The following is a 24,579-nucleotide window of genomic DNA, read 5'->3' as shown; positions in this document are numbered from 1 at the left end:
GGGAGACAGGGTTAACAAATCCCTCTTGGTGTACGTAGATTTTAAGGTGCTAATATAACTAAACTGGCTGTCGCTGGAATCCAGACTCTCACTTCATCTTTCCAGCCTTGTTTATTTTTATTTTTTTATTACTGCTATTTATAAAGCGCCAACAGATTCCGCAGCGCTGTACAATTAGTGGAGAACGTACAATATACCGAGACAAATACAAGAGGTAGAGAGAGCCCTGCCCGTAAGCTGAGATCTTGCCATTAAAGCTTTTTTATACAAAGTGCTTAGCTAGAGAGCCAGTGGGCTTACAATCTAAAGGATACAGTGGGGATTGGAGACGAGGTAGCAGGGGAAATTTGGAGGTGATGGCTAAAAGAGTTAACAGAGAGAAGCAGCTATTGGTAAAATATAAAGGGAATGAAGAGGTAATTGAGTGAGAATCTCAAACAGCTGGAGGAGCATGCTATCAATTTAGTTAACCTGGGTGGGCGGGAGGAGGTGAGGAAAAAATGCAGAGCTTCACTATCCCCTGGTTGCTATGAGTATGAGTGTGCGGTGAGGCCTGGGGGATGTGGGAGTTTCTGCAGGATGTTAAATGCAGAGCTTCACTATCCCCTGGTTGCTATGAGTATTAGTGTGAGGTGAGGACTGGGGGTTGTGGGAGTTTCTGCAGGATGTTAAATGCAGAGCTTCACTATCCCCTGTTTGCTATGAGTATTAGTGTGAGGTGAGGCCTGTTTTTGTGTTTAAGATCTTTTCTGGGAAGCTCCCGTCCTCCCTGAGCAGAATGCTCTCCCCGGCTGTTCCCACTTCCTATAACCTCCAATCCAGTACCAGCACTTTATTTAGTCTACTTCAATACAAAAAGAAAGCGGCCTGATCCTCCTTCTCCTACAGAGCGCCGCAATTATGGAACGACCTCCCGCACACTTTCAAATCTTCCCCAAGCCTAAAGTCCTTTAAGAGATCCCTCTCTACATATCTCAAAACAGAATGCACCTGTCATGGTTTATTATATATTTCCTACCTGTTCTATGTTAAATTTTGTATACATTGTATATTAATATTGTTTTTGTATTTTATTGTACCCTATTGTATCAATGCAGTGTTTTGTGGACCCAGGACATACTTGAAAACGAGAGAAATCTCAATGTATCCTTCCTGGTAAAATATTTTATAAATAAATAATAAATAAATAAAGGTCATGTGTTTCTCTGTTTGATAAAGATAAGAAACACAAGACTAAGTTAAAGAAGTTGGCTACCACATACTATGTTAAAGACTCCATAGTAATAATAGATGGATTTGCCTACAGAAAGCTGATCAAGTTGGGATGGAATTACTATGAAAGGCTCTCCTCCTTAGATTCGTTCCTACACCGATGATGTACGCTGACATTATGGAAGAAGACCTACAGTTGGTATGAAGGTGTAGTCTGTTGACCTGCCTTCTTCTCCATGGGTTACCAGATTGTGACTGTGCAGTTCCTACCTCTTCCATTAATGTAAAATGATGTGGACTAGTGGCTTCATAACCACTCACATAGATAGGAAAGTATGAAGGGTTGTTCAGTCTCTGGGTCCCAATTCCCATCCTCCAAATGTAATGCTGAACGATGTGTTCAACTCCCCCAGCCTGCCCATGGCATGAAGAATTACAATATGATGACCTCATGTACTCTGAGTGAGTTTATTAGCCAGCTTGCCACTGGGGGCTACAGAATAGCTTTAACGTTTCCCATCAAGCTTCACACCCACCCTAAGATGTCCTAGAGAATACACCAAGATAAAAGAAGATATACCCACTGATAAAACAAACATTTCTCTCTCCATGCATACCGGAGTCTTTTTATAATTTATAAAACTGGGCACTCCTGACTTACTTTATAAACAGTTACATTTACATTCTATTAATTATCCATGAGAAAATGAAGATCGTATTTCTTACCAATGAGACCTGAATAGGCCAGTAAACATTCAGCGTAATTCTCTTTCAAGCAACCGCTGGCCGAACGCAGATCAGGCTGACAATCGGTTAGGAAGTGAGCGAGGCGAGATCTGAAAAAAAGAATGATAAAACCATCAGCTCTGTGGATGTACTAACAGCAACTCAAATCCACCTCTACTCCATCACGCCATCTTTTTATATACATGTTAGTTCCTTATTTTCTGAAATATACAATTTACATACCACCCAATATGCTAAGTGGACAAAGACAGACTTTTATTCTAAATACTTAACTTCACAAGCAACATGTTCACTCAGGTTCAGTTTGTCCATCCCAAAAATGTTTAGCGAATCGGCACTGAAATGGGCTCATTTAATGTGCTCTACATAAATATTAACCCTTCCCTATCTGTGGCTATTTACATATACTCAGCATTTGTGGAAGAATTGCAGTTTCTTTAGCTACAGAACATTCACAAAACTTGCATTTTGGACACCAAAGCTGATAATTGGAACGCGATGCCGAGGTAAACACAAACCCTTTTTTTGCTCTTCATAAATTAAACACATCCGTTGAAATCATTTTGCAGTCTAAACATTATTATTATCATTTTTTTTTTGTTGTTTTAAATTAAAAACTGAACAAGTGAATGGGTAATGTTTATTGTAATCTAGCTTGGTGATAATTAGATTTTATTAATACAAAATTCATGTTGGAATTTCAATGAATTTATGAAATAAAAACCAGGTATGATTTCTGTCAATGGACAGATATGTCAGATGGTAATCCAGGAGATGGGGAAATGGGGGGGAGAAGATATATTGTTTTTTCAAATATATAATTATTTTATTACAAGAGGACGGTTTATTACATATAAAAAGAGAATCTGAAAGACACAAGTAAACACGTTTTTAACAAAACCAAACAGATTTGTGTAGATCTAAAGCTTTTATGACTCCGAAGCTAACGAGGATCAATGGCTGGCTGGGTAGTGGTTTTCAGGAGGTCACTTAGAGGAAAACTATCATAAAATGTTCATTGATCAGTAAACAGATAACACGGCTTTGCTGATTAAAGACAAGGGTTAGATTACATGTTTAGTCCAATTTTCTTTCACATTGTGTTTAAAATGTGTTTTTTTAGAGCACACCAGAGACACGCCATGCTTTGTTCTTCCCTGGGGAATACACTAATGTTTGAATCTATCAGAATGCGAGATGTTGGTGATAGATGGTTAGTTTGAAACAGAATGGAATATAGAACAAAACGTAAACTGCGTCTCCGTCTCTAAGCTCGGCAAATTGAATCCATTAATCGGTGGGTGGAATCGGCAACCAAAGAGAAAAGGCAAAATCAATGAATTATTCCAGAACTTGGATGTGTTAAAAATACAAATATTACATTCAGCCCCTCTTTGTGTGATTGGTTGTATTTGTATGTTAAAGGAACTCAAAAAATAAAAATAAATATATTTATTTGTAGCCTTTAATTGTTCTTTTCAGCTCCACTACAGGATTGGTTATTTCTGAATTATTATTTAACCACCGCCTTACACTCAGCAAGGGGCCGGTCACGCTGTTAAAGAGCTGCAACACCTCATTGGGCCCCTGATAAAAAATGGGCATTGGGTGGCTCCAAGTGCATGCGCCCTTTGAGCTTGCAGGCTCCAGTGTAGCCACACAGTCATGCAGCCATGCAGCGGCGGTAGTTCTGCTACTGCTGTCAGGATGTATTTATCATTATTAGACTTGTGCAACAATTCATTTCGGATAGTTTGTCCAAATAAAATTCCTCTTAATCAACTCCCAGCTCAATAGATGGTCTGGGATTTACCTGCGGAGTTTTATTCATTGATTTATAATTATTAATGTAACATCCGATACTATGTTGTACTATGGACATTTAACCATTTTGATGCATTTTAATTGGCAACCTCTCTAGATCAGCTCCACTATTGAGCTTGAACAATAATAATAAAAAATGAAATCATTGAAATCGTTTATTTGACTATACTATGACCTGTCTCACGTGCTAATATGGAGCTCCAAATATTTTAATATTCTGTTACAATGAGCAGTTTAATGGCAATTATGCACTTAGTAAATCAAAACGAATATGCAAATCCCACTCGTTGACATTCCAGGCAGAGCTGGGGCAATTGGCCCACAAGGAATGACAAACTATAGAAATACATCATCATCTCAAATATGAGTCAGTCATTTTATACAAAAACAGTGGGGGGAAAAAAGGAAATTGATCATTAAAGAAAAAGAAAAACAGTTAAAAAGGGAAATTGGAAGTCTGTGAAAAAAAGACAAAGAGTAGGTAAAGTAATAAAAGAATAAACACTAACATTTCATAAATATAAATATCTAAAGTGTAAGAAGAGAATAAAGTAAATATTTAAAGTGATAGCACACTGTGAGAGGATCTGTAACACTGACGGAAGCATGAAACAACTAAAGAGTTCTAAAGCATCCTCTAGATCTCGGCCCGGGGAGAGATAGCAGATCAGTAGTAAACAAGCATAACATAGAGGGCTTATATCGAGGATGCAGAGATCGGACGCCACCAGTCAGCCAATATTAAAACCTGTAATTCATTTCTCTGAAGCTTTAGAAAGATAAACCGTAGCAGTTTGGCTCCTATCTCCTGCCCGCCTCGAAGGGCTAGCACTATATTGTTATGCAAAGAAAACTCTTTAATTTCTCTAAAGAGGTTAATAATATCTGTGGCACAAAGCAGCAAATATCACCTGATGCAACAGGAGGTCCATGCATAACCCTATGCGTGCAAATATATTTTCCTCCGAGTCCAAAGCGAATCTCACAAAAGGAAAGATTATCTCTGAGCATAACGCACACAATCCTAGGCTCACATCATGATTAATGTCCTCACCTTCCAGGAGGGAATAGACAGCAAGATATATCTACAAAAACTGAGATATAAGATCTCAGACCGCCTGCCCTTAATCAGACCAAAATTTATTCAGATTGAGGCTTCGTTATCTTGCACAAACAGAAGGAAGCTTGTAATATCGCTGCCTGCGTTTCCCAGAGTGATATGAAATACAGCAAGTTATTTATTTTTTCAATTTACTGAGAGATAAATCTTAATTTGGATTGAGATGTTCTATTGTGGCACAAATGCCACCATAAATTGCAAGTTGCGTCAGCTAGTGTTACTTAAATTGAATCAATCATTAGAATTTACTGTGAATGTATCCACGATCATAAAGGAATATTATAAGGAAGAGACGGATAAGCTTTGTAGAGCAAACATTTGAGAAGTACTTTCGTAATCAAGATGTGGGCCAAATGCTCACTGTGTCCACGGGGATGTCTGCTACATCTAACGGGGCCCATCATTGCCCAAATTGATTGTGTAGGGTTTCTGACCATTTCATACATGGGGATCTGCAGATAAAATCGGTTCTTGATGGTCCTTGTGTGTGGGATCAGTTTGTGAACAAGTGAGCTAGCAATCGTTTCAGACAGGAGTCATAAGGAAGTAACCAAAGGGTAATATAAATGAATTTTTCTCCATTGCACCTTTTCACAAGGTATATTTAGTGAAAACCCCTATTACCTGAAATACATAATAAATGTATTATTTTAATAAAGGAGAGTTGGTAGGAACTATTTTTCCTGTTTTAGCTTTACAGTATCTTACACAGACAAGAGAAGTGAAATGTTTTTTATCGGATAGCGACAAATGGTAATCCTTACCATCGAGCACAAACACCAGGCCTTGGTTAGCACTTACCAGGGACTAATGAAAGTATTTCGAAAATTGGGCAGACTAGATGGGCCGAATGGTTCTTATCTGCCGTCACATTCTATGTTTCTATGTTTCTGCTAATCTTCATGGGAAATGTTAAAACTTTGGGCAGCTGCCTCTTACTAAATGTTAGGTTTGGTAGCGTAGAAACAGACATCTTTGCGATTATCATCTTGTCAGCAAATAATTGGTCCATAGACACAGATTCGTAGCTTTGTGTTACGTTTTAACAAATTCAATTTCTTCATAGAAAACATAGCTTGATAAGGCATTTGTCTAAACTCCGCTCCCTTAACATCCCACAGCAATATACAACCTGCAAAGACTTTATTAGGTAACGCACCAAGTGCAAAGCGAGCGCTCCTCTCTACAACATCCCAAAACCTTGTCTGCAGGAGTTATTTAATGTGTTACAGCCATGTCAGTCATTAAATGTGATAGATCAGTAAAAAGACATCTAGATATAAACTGCATTATGGAGAGTACAACTAAAGGGGAATACAATGAGAGAGAGAGAGAGAGAGAGAGAGAGAGAGAGAGAGAGAGAGAGGGAGAAAGGCCAAAATCAATAAATTGATTGGAAGGAAGGAAGGAATGAATGAGAGGCTTGAAGACAGCAGACAGACAGATCATGCCATAAATGTTAGAAATATCCCATTTTCCTCCCCAGATAAGGCTTCATTTATAATAAACCTGACCCAGATTTATTTGGAACGAGGAACAGTACAGCCTCTGAGATGGGCCAAGGGGAATACATTGTATTAATAACCTCAATACTAAAGAATAATGGAATTTAGGAAGTACACTTTGTATAAGTCTGCGTTTCATTAACAGCGACAGATCAACCATCACTATAAACTTACAGACTAAGCTTTTTACAAGTAAAATGTAATATGCTTTTAATACAGTAGATGTAACTCCTAGTTTATTCAATAAGCTGGGGGTGGTGGAGACCTGATGAAAGAATTGTACATTTTAAGGCAAAATAGATAAATCTGGAAAAAGTCCAGGATGGAGAGTTTAGTGAGCTTGGCTATTCTCAGCCACGATTTGCAGCCGCCTTATCAGTTTTCCACAAATCAGTTTATTGGAAAATCCTGTTTAAAGAACTTCTATGGAATTTAGCGGTGATAATAGTACTATTGCTATAAGGAAGGACATTTACGCAACCTCATTGTTGCAGCCTTGGCAGTAGCTCGCTCCGGGGGATGGTCTATGGCCTCACAATGAGGACGTGGGGATAGCCCAGTGGAGGTTGGTGAGATGTTTTGAGCCGGAAAAGGGGCCTAAATGGGGTTCTGTCCCAGCGGTTGGATCAGCAGTGCAGAAGGAGATCGTTGTGGCAGCCTTGGCAGTAGCTTTCTCCTGGTGATGGTCTATGGCCTCACAATGAGGACACGGTGATAGCCTAGAGGTTGGATCAGCAGTGTCGGAGGAGATCGTTGTGGCAGCCTTGGCAGTAGCTTTCTCCTGGTGATGGTCTATGGCCTCACAATGAGGACATGGTGATAGCCTAGAGGTTGGATCAGCAGTGTCGGAGGAGATCGTTGTGGCAGCCTTGGCAGTAGTTTGCTCCTGGGGATAGTGTATGGCCTCACAATCAGGATGTGGTGATAGGCTAGCGGAGGTTTGGTGAGAGGTTTTGAGCCAAAAAAGGGGCCTAAATGGGGTTCTGTCCCAGCGGTTGGATCAGCAGTGCAATATATCAGATAGCTCTACCATACTGAATGGTTAATATTCTCAGTATTACTGAACTTCTCGTAATTCAGAAGCCATGTACACTTTATTTCAGCTTATTTAACTTTCTGCAAAACAATTAAAGTTTATGAACTGTCTATGTGGAATGAGAAAACAGTAAATACTTTATTGGATTTGAGTTTATATTTCATTTAAGCTTCGAGAGTTCAGTTCTACAAGGCAGCGATAATTTAATAGGAAATAAAAAATGTATCAATTGAATTTAATTAAAGATAAAGAACGCTTACCGCACAGCTGTAACCCCGCATGGCGGCCCCAGCGACGGCTAACTTCTAAATATGCAGCTGGTGTGGACTACAATTCCTATAATGTTCAGCCTGTCCGAGGGCTCACTGGAGCTTATCATATGGTTCCCAACCCAGTCTTTAAGGCACAGCCAAATAAACAGGGTTTACTGTGCTTCTCTAAAGTAGAAAATGGCCGTATGTACAAAAACATAACTAAAATGATAATAAATCCAGGTGTACGTAGAGATACATCTCTTACTAGAAATCAACCAGGGAGATATCCGCACAGAAGTTTTCATCAAATGATAGAAATATAATCAATGAATGTAAGTGAGTGCTGTGTGTCCGGTCCATTTTATGAATAAATGTTTTATATCTGAGCTCATATAACATGATTTCACTTTTTATCTCCAAACAGAAAGCTCTGTGCGATGCTGGCACGTATCACATGAGCAGACGGTTCATATAATCATCATTTCTCGCACAATGGATTTGTGGGGACAATCATTTGGCCGTATGGAGCATAAAGCTGCTTGATTATTTCATGACCCGGCGGGATTAGGGGTCTTTTCACCAGACAGTTGTTGTGAGCTAATTTCTGACTCTAAAAATCCGAACAAAAATAGCCGAATTGGCAAAAAAACATTTAATTCAGCTGTTTTAGTGTAATTTGAGTAAGTTATACAAACGTAAGATAACTCCAATAAAAAAACATAAAATAAATGCGTACATGGTTTTTGGACCCAGCTGGCAAAGCATCATGGGTAATGTAGTCTGCTAGTATCTGCACTCTGCCATCGCTGCGGCTATGCCAATCACTTTGTACATTCATTATGTGACAGAGACTTGGACAAGTACACTTTATATTCCAGTCATTGATTTTCTAAGCGAACAGAATCAAACAAGAAGGCTTAAACATTCCATAAAGTCTGCAGTTTGTAGCAATTCTCAGCAGGCGGACACCCAGGATTCAGAAACCAGACAGATGTTTAGGAGGAAAAGGGTCCAAATAATATGGGGGGGAACTAAACAGTGAGATGTGATGAGATGACAGCTGGAACAGCTGGGATACAAACTCTCACACTTTCCCAAAGTGGGAGTTTTATCCCTGAGCTGCTACTTTGGTCTAGAATTTAGAAATTACTTAAAATAATCCCAGTTTAAGGTTGGCAAAGCATCTTGGGAAATGTAGATCATAACTGCAAGTGTAATTTATCTCTGCTATTCCCATATTAAGGCGCTATCAATCCACATTTTACAAATTACTCAGAAATGTTATCCTCGTTAAAACAGGTGCAGACTGTGGTTTAAAAACACGGTGTCTCACAGGCTGAGGGGAAGGTTTGTAATAGCTGCAGACACTAGATCTGCAGCTATTGCGAGCTAATTTCCACATACCGTAAAGAAAACATGGAAATAAAAATACATGTGTTTTCTTTTCAGATATATCTACTAAACTGTTAAATATAAAAATATATACTTAATATTCATTAGTAAACGTTGCTTGAACAGCTCATAAAGTGACTTTTGACATAGTTAGTGATTTTGGTCGATAGTAATAAAAGTATTTTAAAGTTCCTTTTTTTTTTTTTAAATTCTTTATTTTGTTGTGCATAGCTTTTTCAAACAACTTTTGTGCCATGATGGCATGCTGTGGTATTATATGCTTATAGAGGTATATACATGGCATAGAGGTGAAAAACACATTTTTCAATAAGGAACAACAGGAAATTATAACAGTTTGGTTGGTCACAGTGAGGTTAGTTTAGCGTTGTGTGATGTTTGGCTATGTATTCTGTGTGATTCTTTGCAGTCTACTACGGGACTAGCTGGTCTCGGTTGGGTGTTCGTGCCGGGCGGGCGAGGTGGTTTGACAGTTTTACGGTGGTTTGTATCAGTGATGTGTTTGGATGGTCGTGTGTGTACAGGCTTCTATGCTTGTGTCTGTCGTGTTATGAGTGTGTTGGGCCTGTTGCATGGGCAGTGTGTGTTGATGCTTTGGATCATGCTGTCGTGTAGTGTGTCTCGCTTTGCTCTGTCTCGGCATTGAGGGTGGTTACCCCTAACCATGTGGGTAGCGGGGGGGGGGGGTTAGCTCTGTATTCGTGGAGCGTAATTTCGCCTTCGGGCATCGACGTTCTTTGTGCTGTACTGGGTCTGGGTACCTGAGTGTCTGTCTGGGAGTTAGTCATAGAAGAAACAGTAAATCATAGTGAAAGGCAACATAAACATAAAGCATTAAACATAAGGTATTAAACATGGAGTTATCTTCTGTCGGTTTCTCCTTCTCTGGGATGGGGGTACCGTGGGTAATAGTCCGACAAATGGTTTTCAGGTAGTTGGCTGCTTCCTCCGGTGTTGTGAGGACTTGTGTTGTCCCTGCATGGGTGACTTCCATGGAGCCTCCTGCCCATCTGTAGGCTATACCTGCAGCGCGTAACTGTGTGGCAGTTTGGCCGTATGATTTGCGCCACAGTAGTGTGGCTCTAGATAGATCTTGATAGAACGTAAGTTCTGCTTCTTCAAAAGACAGCGGTGTGCGATCCTTAAGCGCCGCCATGATATGGAGCTTGTCCTGTACTGTTACGCACCTTAAGATGACGTCTCGAGCTGCTGGTGATTTCAGTTTTGTGTAGGTTGGGAGCCGATAGACGCCATCTATAGTGAGTTTCTTAGCAGTTGCGTGTGGGAGTATGCTGGACAGGAGGCGCCTTGCGTAATGCGGCAGTTCTTCTGCTGTAACTGCTTGTGGTATTCCTCTGATTTTAATGTGTGTTCGCCTTTGTCTATCTTCTATGGTCGCCATCTTAAGTGCCATGATTTTTTGGTGATGCTGTATGTGTTGTACCTGATCTTCCAGCGTTGTCAGGTGAGTTTTGACTTGTTCTGTGGCAGTTACCCGGTCTGTGACCGTTTGCACCTCCGTTTTGAGGAGGGCCGTGTCGGCCGCCCAGAGCCTGTGTATGTCTGCGAGTAGGAGCTTGAGATCGCCTTTGGTGGCCGGTGCAGCATCATCTGGATTTTCGGGCTGCGGTGTCAGCGTGGACTGTATGGCCAGCTGAGTCTCTGATCTGCCCTGCTCTGTTTGGGGAGTGCGGTCTGACTCCCAGTCATCTCCCGTGGGCCTAGGAGTGGGACGTGGCTGCGCGGGGCGTTGTAGCAGCGCGCCTATGTCTCTGCTGTCCGCCGCAGGTTTTTGGGACCTGCGCCCCATTGCCACTGAGGGAGCCGGAGGCTCCGTGGGTGTGGGGATTAGTGGGTGCCCCCCTCTCTCTAACCTTGGTCGGAGCAGGAAATCCTCCAGGCCTCGGATAGTCGGCTCGAGGTAGGCCCCGGTTTTGCGTTTCCACTTAGGAAGCTTCTGCGGGTGTAAAAACGGCATCGATCTGTGCCTCTTGTCTTTCTGCCCCCGTTTCTGAGGGTTGTAGGGCTGGATGGGTGCCCGTTTCGGTGATTTTGCCCAGATTCAGTAAGTTTGGTTAGGAGACTGTAGAAATGGCGTCTGATGCCATGCGATGTCAAGCCCCGCCCCTTAAAGTTCCTTTTTTAACTCTCTTTCAGCCAGACTGAGATTGCTGAAACCTGAGTGTACTGAGCAGTGGGTGGAGAGTTTGTAAATGGTGGGATTGTGATCATTTCAACATCACTGACGTCTCATTGGCGTTATTAATGTGTCGATGAATATCACATACGCAATTTTTATTTCAACTGAACACCTCCGGGAATAATAAAGAAATGGAGAGTCCAACAGCCGCGATTTGCACTCCGAGATGATAACAGATTTTGCCCAATATGAGATTTCACCTTATTGCAAGGACTAAGAATAATAAAGTGAAAAATGTATTTTTGTCTTAATTTCCTGGTAATATTTCCTTCCTGTCCGAGTCTGTGTGCTTGCACGGTTACTTACTGATTGTTTTGCTCAGAGAGTAAATTAGAAGATAATTAGATTGATTAATTTAGCTCTTCCTGTGATCTGGTTTTACACATTTCATTGTCCCTGACTCGGTAATTTTCATTATTTAGGGAATTGCGCTGGTAAAACGTGCGTTACTGCCTTGTCCGCCTGCAGACATCCATACCACCATGTCAGTGTTATGTATGTTACTGGCAGAGGGCCAGTCGTGCCAAGACGATGCCTTCTGCCGCACATTGTAAAATTAAACAGATAAAGATCTATCGCTAAACGTCTTTCCCTTCCAACATTTCTGAGAGTACAAGGTCGGCCATGCTGGAATACCCACATCATGTAATGCTTTATATAGAACGCCATACCAGTAGTTTTCACATTACACCCCAAACACAAGGTTAAGTATCCAACGCCTGTTATTTACTGCAGTATGCAGAGAATGGGGTTTATACAAATTACTACTCCCAATAATCCCAACCAACAGACAAATGGACTATCTCCTTCCTCTACATCCGCATATCCAAGTTTGACAAATAGACCCCATTGTTGTTGTATTCACTTGATTTCCTAACACTGTTGGAAGGCACGTGAATGGTGCTCCCAGAACGCTTGCAGAATTCATCTATACCTTATGGTAGTTCGAATGAGATCCACTCCACGATTATCCCCTCCCTCCCCCAATAAATCAAATGAAGGCACTTTTCATGTATTGACCAACAGTAAAATAAACTATCAGAGCAGTTTATAAGAATTATGTTGGTTTACCAGCTCCAAATTAATACCATGTTTTAAATACAAAATATCCAAGCTGATAACCATACAAACAGGGCTGCCATCAGAAATGTTGGGGCTCCTCACACAGCTCAAGGCCTGGCCCCTCATTGCTTGGCCCCGAGTCCTTCCACAGGGTTCACCCCGAGTCCTTCCCAACAAGGATGATAGGGGCTGTGGGTAGGGGAGCAGTTGTTTTAATTTATCATCTAGCTTATCCCAACTCCATACCTATTAGCTGTGACCAAGGAAGGGGGACACTAGAGAGAGAATTCTGCCCGGAGGTGCAAGATGGAGTCTGCTGGGCCCGCTCTTTACTAAACATGCCAGCAGTGGCCCGCAGGTGCATAAATATATATATATATAAATAAAAAGTTCAAGGTCTGGCACTCTACCTTAAAGATGATACAAAATGTAAAAAAGCCTCTGTGCTGCAGAGCGTAGGTATGTATGCAGAAAGTAGATAGAGCACTCCAGAGGTCTTTGTTCAAAGGTGGTTTATTCAGTGAAGAGAATCAACGTTTCGACCCTAAGGTCTTTGTCAAGATAATAAAACAAGTGCAACAGTGACATTATATAGCCTAGCCAATAACAAAGTAATCACTAACCTGAGAAAGCTGTGTATCCCCAAACCATGTGTGAACGCTATGCTGTAATTGGAACCGGTGCCGTGGTGATTCTGTCGGCGGATAGTGACGTCACAAAAATGCGACCGGAAGAGATCGTGAAAGTGTATCCAGGTAACCTAGGCAACGGTCCGTGAAAATGTAAATGTGCTGTGTAGTGAAGTGACAGTGGCGAAAAGAATATGGGAAAAAGATTACGTTGCTAATTGAACTGGATGATATGAAAAAAGAGGAGGATTATAAGCGTTAGCTATCCGTATGACTGGTAATAGTAGTGGCAGGCAGGATGATGTGTATCGAAATAAAAGGAATGAAACACTCCGGAGTGTGTGGAGGGTATAATCCACCACGTAGAGAATAAGTGGATAGTAAATAAGAAAAAGAAAATAAGAATAAGAATAAATGATAACTGATAAAGATAAGAAGATAGGAGATAAGAATAAAGAGAGAGAAAAATAGAAGAGATAGAGAAAAATAGAAAAAATAGAATAAATAGAAAAAATAAAAAAATAAGAAAATAGAAGAAAATATAATAATAGGTAAATAAGAAATGAGTAAACAGGTATACTGTGTATATGGAAATATGACATGCATAAAAATAGAGTAATGAAAATGGACGTGATCAGATAGATAAATAACTAAATAAGTAAATGAATAAATAAATAAAAAATCCGTGAAGAATAGTGCTGGTGGCAGTGCATGACGGTAAAAGTATAAACTGATGGAAGGGCTAATAAAGACCAGAAAGAGTGAGAGTGTGAATATGTGAATGAGTGGATGCAGCACTATAACTACTGTTCAGAGTAATGGAGAATGTGAGTGTATGGCAGAGAGAAGTGATGAAAGTAAAGAAGAATATAGTGACTGAGATACAACATAGCATCACTGTCTGTAAGTAGCTATATAGAGCTATAAAGTATAACATCCAGTGGTGTATATATAGTATATACCCATATTATAAACTCAAGTTAAAATATATGAATAAATGAGGCCTTAAGCAACTGACAGGATGAGCAGATCAAAGAAGATTAACCGAAGATGGACGATGCCCAATCTTCATATTAGGCCGATAATGAACATAAGTGTACTAACTGTATCTAGATATAAATAAATATAAATATGAATTCAAACCAATGGGTACATTCGAAGAGACAGTAAAACACTATTCAAATGGTTCATAGCAAAAAAAGACAACGTGATTGAGAATCACTAAGAGGAGACTTTCAAAAAGCGTCCAAAAAAATGTTTTGAAAAAATTCGAGAAAAATTCGAAAAAAATATATATGTATATGTATTCAAAACGTATTCAACGAATGTCCAAGAAAGCATTGAAGGAGACATATTCATTAAGGCCCCTGGGATGTACAGTGTCCAGTGTTTTGATCCAATATGTCTCACGTTGGAGCAAGATCCTAGAGCGATCACCCCCCCTAGAGAGGGGGGGGGATGTGATCGATGGCCATAAACTTGAGAGTGGGTAGCCGATGGTTCATCTCCAAGAAGTGCTTGGCCACCGGTTTATCTGTCTTGTTGTCCCTGAATGCAGTCATAATGCCTGAGCGATGTCCTCGCATTCTGTCCCGTACTGTAAGGTCAGTTTTCCCCACGTAGTATAGTCCGCAGGGGCAGGATATTAAATAGACTACGTGGGTGGTAAGGCAAGTGATATAATGTTTGATGGAATAGCGTTTCCCTGAATGTGGGTGGGCGAATGAGGAGCCTGTGAGCATATGGCCACATGTAACGCAGTTAGTGCATTTAAAGCAGCCTGTTTTGTTGTGGATTTTCGACGTCTCATACTGTTCAGGGCGATCACTTTTAACCAAGATATCTCTAAGGTTCCGGTTTCGTTTAAAAGCAATGCGGGGAGGATGAGAAAAGGCAGAATGTAATATGGGGTCGGACGACAGTAAGTCCCATCTTCTGCGAATAGACTTAGCCATTTGGTCACTGGCCGTGTGGTATAACAGAGGTAGGGTGACAATCCTGGGTTTATTGGACGGTGTCATCAGTTGTGCATCAGGCTTGTTGTAAATCGCCAGTGCTCTGTCTAAGGAGCGTTTCAATGATGGGTATGAATATCCCCTTTTCAGAAATGCTTGTTGCATCGTGGAGATCTGTATTTCAGTGTTGTTTGGGTCTGAGTTGTTCCTTAGGACTCTGAGGAACTGTGAGATCGGCAATGATCTTTTAAGTGCTCCAGGATGGAAGCTTGTGGCGTGAAGGAATGTGTTACGGTCCGAGCTCTTCTTGAATAAAGTGTAGCAGATGGAGTGATGGGAACGATAGATTTCTACATCAAGGAATTGGATTCTCTCAATATTACAGCTATGGCTAAATCGCACCGGTGAACTGATCATATTGAGCTCATGGATCATGATTTCAAAGGATGAAGGAGGACCTGCCCATAGCATGAGGATATCGTCCACATATCTCAGATATAATATGAGGTGTGATTGGTACCTCGATAAAATGTATTTCTGTTCATACGCGTACATGTAACTATTCGCATAGTTCGGAGCTATGGCTGATCCCATCGCAGTCCCCGTTTGTTGAATATAGAAAGATTTCTCAAAACGAAAGTAATTGTTACTTAACGTAAACTCAAGACATTCCAAAAGGAACTCGATGGGAGGTCCATTGTATTGGTTAGATTGAATGAGTGTCTGTCTCATGGCATCCACCCCCTCAGAATGAGGTATAAACGTGTATAAATTTTTCACGTCTACAGTTGCCAGAGTAATGGGGCCCTCAGGGAGGGTAATGAGTTTGAGTTTTGAGAGAAGATCTTGTGTGTCTTTAAGACACGTAGGTATTGATAACGTAGGTATTTTGCAATGGTGATCGATAAATTTGGCCAACGGTTCCAGTATCCCTCGTTTGGCAGAGACGATAGGACGTCCAGGGGGATTATGAGCATCTTTATGAACCTTAGGTAAGGTATACAGTAAGGGAATTTGGGGATGTAGATCCATCAAATAATTAGCAGTTTGATCGTCAAGCCAGCCGGCCGTGACACCCCGGTTGATCAATGCTTGTAATTTCTGGGTTATATTCTTAGTGGGGTCAAACGTAATCCTCTTATATGTGGTAGTATCCGATAATTGTCTAAGTATTTCCGTACGGTAGGATTCGTAGTTCTGTATGACAATTGCTCCGCCTTTGTCGGCCGGTCTGATAGTGATGTTTTTGTCATTAGCACGGTCCTCAAGTGCCTTATGTTCCTTCATCGTGAGATTATATGGACCAGACTTGGATTCAGAAAATATTTGGTGTGTGTCTTTCTTGACTAAACTAGAAAAGCATTTGATAGACGGGTGGGATGTTTTAGGCTCCCATGTACTTTTTAGTCGAAGTTGATTCTTAGTTGGCGGATAGGGATGTGATGTAAACGTTTGTAGGTTCAAGGTGCGCTCCATTTTATATAGGTCTATATCTGTTTTGAACATGTCCAACTTAGGAGTCGGGACAAATGTGAGGCCTTTGGACAACACCTTGATGTGTTCGGAGCTGAGAGTCTTAGAGGATAGATTAAAAATAGGAGTTACATCTTCCTGTTCAAGGTTCTTGGGCGAGTGTTTGTATATCTTGCCCCTCTGTCCTCGTCTACTGACTTTGGGTCTCTTAGATCTTTGCGTCCTCTTGTGTTGAATCCTGGTGGGTCGTTGGAATGTTGGTCCTGGGGAAAAAAAGGAGGACGTGTGGATTTTCTAGGTGGCATCACTGGGGTGTCCTGGGACACTCCCGCTCCTTCAGTTTCAGATGTGGATTCGGCTGAACTGGTATCTATGGACAAAAATTGAGGTTTGCGAACCTTCTGTTTGTATCTTGAAAAGTTCGGTTTGCGTCTCTCTCCACATAACCAGTGATAGACCTGATGATGGGTATAGTCGAAGTCTATTCATATTTTCTTTTTCTTATTTACTATCCACTTATTCTCTACGTGGTGGATTATACCGTCCACACACTCCGGAGTGTTTCATTCCTTTTATTTCGATACACATCATCCTGCCTGCCACTACTATTACCAGTCATACGGATAGCTAACGCTTATAATCCTCCTCTTTTTTCATATCATCCAGTTCAATTAGCAACGTAATCTTTTTCCCATATTCTTTTCGCCACTGTCACTTCACTACACAGCACATTTACATTTTCACGGACCGTTGCCTAGGTTACCTGGATACACTTTCACGATCTCTTCCGGTCGCATTTTTGTGACGTCACTATCCGCCGACAGAATCACCACGGCACCGGTTCCAATTACAGCATAGCGTTCACACATGGTTTGGGGATACACAGCTTTCTCAGGTTAGTGATTACTTTGTTATTGGCTAGGCTATATAATGTCACTGTTGCACTTGTTTTATTATCTTGACAAAGACCTTAGGGTCGAAACGTTGATTCTCTTCACTGAATAAACCACCTTTGAACAAAGACCTCTGGAGTGCTCTATCTACTTTCTGCATATATATATATATATATATATATATATATATATATATATATATATAGTGACACCCTATGTATATATAAGCACATTGGGGTTATAGGGCCCGGGCTCCGAACAGCTCTACTGGCTGTACCCCCGTGATTGCGGCCCTGCGTGGTTTAATAGTTTGACCTTAGAGGTCCGAAGTTTTAAAGTTTAACCATGTTGGTAAGGTGATTATATTACAAAACAAGCTGCACTGCCAGTGATAAGCCTTCACCATGAATGCAGGATTCGGAGCAATTCTGGCAAACCCAGTAGAAATGGCCGTCAGAATAGTGATTTACACAAACCCTAATTTGAATAAAATATATGCAACAAATCACAAGTCTATCGACTGAGTGCGACCTGCAAACTTCTCATCTCCATTGTAGGATCTGTCAACCACCTCATTTGAATATATTTTAATGTATTTTAATGTATTTTATGTTAAAATAATCAATAACAGATTGGCGAGATTGATCATCTGCTAATGATAAGAACAGATGTGAGCAACAACAAAGCCGTACATTATCTTAAACCAGCGGTAGATAAGAGGCAGAATCCTACCTGCAGCAGTTATGGTGATCGCTACATTACCCATTAGGCTCCACAAGCTGCACCCCCCAAAGTAGCCCCAGGAGTACTGCCCTGAGCTTATTTTAGGGTAACAGAACCCCCTACATTTCCAGAAATAATATTGGATTTGGAGTGACGGACACTAAAATAAGTATGTTGGCCCTACACTGTAAGCTCATTCGATTAGGGTCCTCATACACCTATTGTTCCTGTAACAGTTTATAATGGTCTCATTTATTGTTACAGTTCCCCCTCAATCATATTGGAAAACACTACGGAATAAGTTGGCGTCCTATAAATACTAAAAATCAACAACATATAAATACATGTCCCAACAGAAGGGTAAACTTTGTAGCTGTGTTTTCGAAATTTTTATAAAACTTTTAATAGATCACATAGTTTGCATCATTTGAAAACACATCTACTTGAATCCACAGATGATCTCAATACTCAGAAATCACTCTATTGATGACACGGCATAATGGGATACAAATGATTTACATTGTGTGCCAGGCTGTGCCCTGACAACATCATGAGATATAAGTAATTTACATTATCAGCCAGGCTGTGCCTTGACAACATCATGAGATATAAGTAATTTACATTATGTGCCAGGCTGTGCCCTGACAACATCATGAGATATAAGTAATTTACATTATGTGCCAGGCTGTGCCCTGACAACGTCATGAGATATAAGTAACTTACATTATGTGCCAGGCTGTGCCTTGACAACATCATGAGATATAAGTAATTGACATTATGTGCCAGGCTGTGCCCTGACAACATCATGAGATATAAGTAATTTACATTATGTGCCAGGCTGTGCCTTGACAACATCATGAGATATAAGTAATTTACATTATGTGCCAGGCTGTGCCCTGACAACATCATGAGATATAAGTAATTTACATTATGTGCCAGGCTGTGCCCTGACAACATCATGAGATATAAGTAATTTACATTATGTGCCAGGCTATGCCCTGACAACATCATGAGATATAAGTAATTTACATTGTGTGCCAGGCTGTGCCCTGACAACATCATGAGATATAAGTAATTTACATTATGTGCCAGGCTATGCCCTGACAACATCATGAGATATAAGTAATTTACATTGTGTGCCAGGCTGTGCCCTGACAACATCATGAGATATAAGTAACTTACATTATGTGCCAGGCTGTGCCCTGACAACATCATGAGATATAAGTAATTTACATTATGTGCCAGGCTGTGCCTTGACAACATCATGAGATATAAGTAATTTACATTATGTGCCAGGCTGTGCCTTGACAACATCATGAGATATAAGTAATTTACATTATGTGCCAGGCTGTGCCCTGACAACATCATGAGATATAAGTAACTTACATTATGTGCCAGGCTGTGCCCTGACAACATCATGAGATATAAGTAACTTACATTATGTGCCAGGCTGTGCCCTGACAACATCATGAGATATAAGTAATTTACATTATGTGCCAGGCTATGCCCTGACAACATCATGAGATATAAGTAATTTACATTGTGTGCCAGGCTGTGCCCTGACAACATCATGAGATATAAGTAACTTACATTATGTGCCAGGCTGTGCCCTGACAACATCATGAGATATAAGTAATTTACATTATGTGCCAGGCTGTGCCTTGACAACATCATGAGATATAAGTAATTTACATTATGTGCCAGGCTGTGCCTTGACAACATCATGAGATATAAGTAATTTACATTATGTGTCAGGCTGTGCCCTGACAACATCATGAGATATAAGTAACTTACATTATGTGCCAGGCTGTGCCCTGACAACATCATGAGATATAAGTAATTTACATTATGTGCCAGGCTGTGCCTTGACAACATCTAGGAATATAAGTGAATTAAATTGTGTGCCGGTGTTCTGTCAGATTTCTCTACTTATCAGAAATCTCTACCCCTGTGACGTCTGGTGAGGCGGATCAGCTGCCCCTGTGCTGGCACTCTTGATGGGTAAAGATATCGAAATTATGTATAGAATTAATTTAAGCCGTACTCCTAAGATTAAGTGAGAGATATTAAATTAGCTGCCTAACCATAATATTAACCCTAACATTAACCCTAAATGTCCCATGTGCCTGTTCTTTAGTGAATGCCTTAACTATAATGTGAGCGTGAGTCTAGATTTACTTACCGTGCAGGACCTCTCTGAGGAGTTCCCAGTCCATGTTTCGGCATCGGGATTGACGCTATGGTCTTGCGCATGCTCTCAGCCTGCATCAGATTTCTCTACCTGTTAGGAATGCTAGCACGCATGTGTAGCACAGGGGACAGCTGACTCCGTGTCACCGGACGTGACATGCGTGGGGAATTCTGACGGGGTAGATAAATCTGACAGAACTGCGGGCTGTGCTTTGACAGCATAATGGGAAGTGTTACTAGTTAACTATTCCAGGACATTTTAGGTGCCTTCAAGACCTTCTGAAAACTATTTATTTTAAGTATGTTATTTACACAGGTTTCTAAATACATTTATTGCAGAATAAAGACACATAACTGGGAGACGTATTGCTGTGAAGCTTTGGTACTCGCTCAGACACACCAAAAATATTTATTTCCCAGAAAAAAGGGACATTAAGATTTAAAAAAGGGGAGGAGGAATCACAAATGGGACCACAATAGTGACTGTCCCTCCTACATAGGGCCGCTTGGAAGGTGTGGCCCTCTATATCAATCACAACTGCTCTATAACAGAAAACACCATCTGTATTCTACCAACCCATAACAGGAAAAGCTTTGGAATAGATAGAATTCTGCTACAATTGAAAGATTGAGTGCATTTACTGCAATGCTGAGAATTTCAATGAGCCTGCAGTGCAGTTATTATAGGAGTGCTCGCCGAGCTGGGGACAGAGAGACCACTTACCTGCATATGTAGTTGGTTTTGCAGGATTCCTGCAAGTTTAAACAGTTTGGTTTCTCTCTCTCCTCATAGGAGCAGGCAGGGACGATGGTCTGCCTTCTTCGTTCTGTGCACGCGAAGTCCTTGCAGGAACAGAACAGCATGCCGTAGCTGTGCTTTGCCGGGACCTTGTCGAAGAATTGCCTAAGAGCTTTATGGCATTTCCTGCGGTTGCAGACCTCATTGGACATGCTGTTGGTACAGGGTGTGATGTACGCCGAGCGGTACTTCTTACACGTATCGTCCAGGTTACAGGCTTTCGCTGCATCTAAGCAATCATTCCCCTTTGAAATCATGGTTTCTGGAAGAAATAATACTTCAATTTTACAAGCTGGCAAGTTACTCTGTGACAGACAGAACTATGTATTATCTATAGAGCACCAACATAGTCTGCAGCGATGTACAATGGGTATATAAACAAATCAAACAAACTAGAAACACGTTTCCTGGAGCTGTTAGAGTATTCGAGATTATTCACCGATACGTAGTAAAACCTGGATTGTGATACATTGGCGTTCGGTAACCTGCATACAATGCCTTATAACTTATAACGGTTTATTTAGGAGTGTCGGGCATTCTTGTGTTGTTAGTGTATTTCACTTAAAGGAATTTGCTCCTTTGTTCTATAATATGCTATGATATAGTGCGGGTTAAATCATTTGTTTTGTTCTTCAAACTTCATTTTCTAAAATGGATGAGAATTACAATTTTGGATGCATCGCCATCTGTTCCAGAACTAATGACAACTATACGCATCGTAATGTCCCCATATTAACAATTCATACCGCAACCAGCTTTGTCGTAAATATAACATAACTCAAATTAAAGGAGAACTGGCACTTTTGTGGAAATGATACCGTGAATAAAACATTGAAATATTGCCTATAACGTGTGTTATCTTATTTTTCATGTGAAGCTTTGTTTTCCTTTAAATGTATAGATTTACCAAATAACATCATAATCCAGTTCAGTTCTGACATTGTCAGGGCACACAATGCAAATGTAGGAGAGACATAGTAACATTGTATCATCTCTCCTCCTCTCTGTGCTCTCTCTATACTGACTGGTAGGTGTAAAGGGCGGAGCTTACAACAATGATTGACAGGGAGCTAAGATGGAGGTGGCTCTGTCTATACTGACTGCCAGGTGTAAAGGGCGGAGCTTATAGCAATGATTGACAGGGAGCTAAGATGGAGGTGGCTCTCTCTATACTGACTGGCAGGTGTAAAGGGCGGAGCTTACAACAATGATTGACAGGGAGCTAAGATGGAGGTGGCTCTCTCTATACTGACTGCCAGGTGTAAAGGGCGGAGCTTATAACAATGATTGACAGGGAACTAAGATGGAGGTGGCTCTCTCTATACTGACTGCCAGGTGTAAAGGGCGGAGCTTATAACAATGACTGACAGGGAACTAAGATGGAGGTGGCTCTCTCTATACTGACTGCCAGGTGTAAAGGGCGGAGCTTATAACAATGATTGACAGGGAACTAAGATGGAGGTGGCTCTCTCTATACTGACTGCCAGGTGTAAAGGGCGGAGCTTATAACAATGACTGACAGGGAGCTAAGATGGAGGTGGCCCTCTCTATACTGACTGCCAGGTGTAAAGGGCGGAGCTTATAACAATGATTGACAGGGAGCTAAGATGGAGGTGGCTCTCTCTATACTGACTGCCAGGTGTAAAGGGCGGAGCTTATAACAATGATTGACAGGGAGCTAAGATGGAGGTGGCTCTCTCTATACTGACTGCCAGGTGTAAAGGGCGGAGCTTATAACAATGACTGACAGGGAGCTAAGATGGGGGTGGCTCTCTCTATACTGACTGCCAGGTGTAAAGGGCGGAGCTTATAACAATGATTGACAGGGAGCTAAGATGGAGGTGGCTCTCTCTATACTGACTGCCAGGTGTAAAGGGCGGAGCTTATAACAATGATTGACAGTGAGCTAAGATGAAGGTCGCTCTCTATACTGACTGCCAGGTGTAAAGGGCGGAGCTTATAACAATGACTGACAGGGAGCTAAGATGGGGGTGGCTCTCTCTATACTGACTGCCAGGTGTAAAGGGCGGAGCTTATAACAATGATTGACAGGGAGCTAAGATGGAGGTGGCTCTCTCTATACTGACTGCCAGGTGTAAAGGGCGGAGCTTATAACAATGACTGACAGGGAGCTAAGATGGAGGCGCCCAGTTACAGGATAAAGAGATTGGATTTCTACATTATATTTTTCACAGCTCACAGATACATATAGGGATAATTAAACATAATAAAACGAATTCTTGGAGATGACAGTTCTGGTTTAAATCACTCATTGAGAATTATTTCATACTGCGTGACTGATCATAGCAGCAGTTGTCTTGTCAGGTCCAATAGTAAGATTATGTGGGGTTTAGATGAAGTCAGCAGGGACCGGTTCTTATGGTGCAGAGTCCACATGAAAGTAATGAAAATTACAAAAAGGAAAAAAGTTATATGAAAAAAACAAAACAAAAAACGGTTGAACTTAAGTGACACAAAGCTTTATGTTTTTGTCGAACAAATTTTTCTCTCTAGGCATTGAGAATGCTTTCCTATGGACTGGCTGAATGCGCGTGCGGCTCTTCAGCCGATGACAACCGAAGGAGGAGGAGAGTCCCCAGCGTCGAGGGAGCCCGGCACTGGAGAAAGGTGAGTGTTTAACCCCTTCCTCTCCCTTTAGCCCGGCTGGAGGGGGGCCATGAGGGAGGGGGAGACCTATTAAAACTATAGTACCAGGAAAACGAGTTTGTTTTCCTGGCACTATAGTGGTCCTTTAAGTAATAGAGCTTTCTCTCCGTCTGAGCAAATTAACCGCTCAACCATCCCACTAATTCTTTACAGAACACACATTCTGGGCTATTCACTAAAAAATAAATCCAAAGCGAATTCAAATTTAAGATGAAAGAAGCGAAAATCACAGCTTACTTTATTTTTCCAGGTCAGTTATTTCATCTTTAAATTTTAATTCTATTTGAATTCTCCCTTCAGTGAATAAGTCTGAATGTATAGAAATTCTACCATAAACAGTGTATTTCGCTCTGCTGGTTATTGTCTCCAGTGCCAGTATCTCCGACAGATTGTAAGCTCACGGGCCAACCTATTAAACACTATGTGCTAGCAGTTTGCAGTTTTGCAGTGACAGGATGTAACCAGTATAGAAACCGTACCGGGATGGCGAATTTATTGTGTTCTGTCTGAACCCCAGATTGAGCACAATTGATACTCTTTGTTTAGTTCCATGAAGAAGGGCCCTGTATAAAATCTAACTAAATAGATCATTCAGAATAAGAAAATAATGAGACCCCAGGACCCCACATTAATCGATGGATAATATCTCATTGTAATTTCACCCAGTGCGATAAATACTTTCCTTTACCAGATATATGTCTGACTGTAAAATGGATCATGTTTATCTATAGCTACTGATCCCACAATACTCTGTAACAGATCCTTACAGCCCTAAGTGCTGCTTCCTCATTGCATATCTGTCTACAAGTTAAATAATAAATAATAAATAATATATACATGGCACGATTCTATGTAAATCCAACACGTTCCATTTTGTGGT

At 40.9% G+C, this 24,579-nt stretch overlaps 1 protein-coding gene across 1 annotated transcript in view; it reads right to left on the bottom strand.

Annotated features, from left to right (window-relative positions):
* GFRA1 (GDNF family receptor alpha 1) overlaps positions 1-24,579 on the bottom strand; it is a 202,560-nt gene that overhangs the window by 44,606 nt on the left and 133,375 nt on the right. Inside the window, exons 4-5 of the mRNA XM_063433764.1 lie at positions 20,958-21,294; positions 1,939-2,048 (exon numbers count right to left, since the gene is read on the bottom strand). Coding sequence (XP_063289834.1) covers positions 1,939-2,048; positions 20,958-21,294 — 447 coding nt within the window. The remainder of the gene's footprint in view (positions 1-1,938; positions 2,049-20,957; positions 21,295-24,579) is intronic.

The sequence above is a fragment of the Pelobates fuscus genome, chromosome 10, assembly GCF_036172605.1.
Source record: "Pelobates fuscus isolate aPelFus1 chromosome 10, aPelFus1.pri, whole genome shotgun sequence".
Taxonomy (NCBI): domain Eukaryota; kingdom Metazoa; phylum Chordata; class Amphibia; order Anura; family Pelobatidae; genus Pelobates; species Pelobates fuscus.
This window is presented reverse-complemented; position numbering and strand designations above follow the sequence as displayed.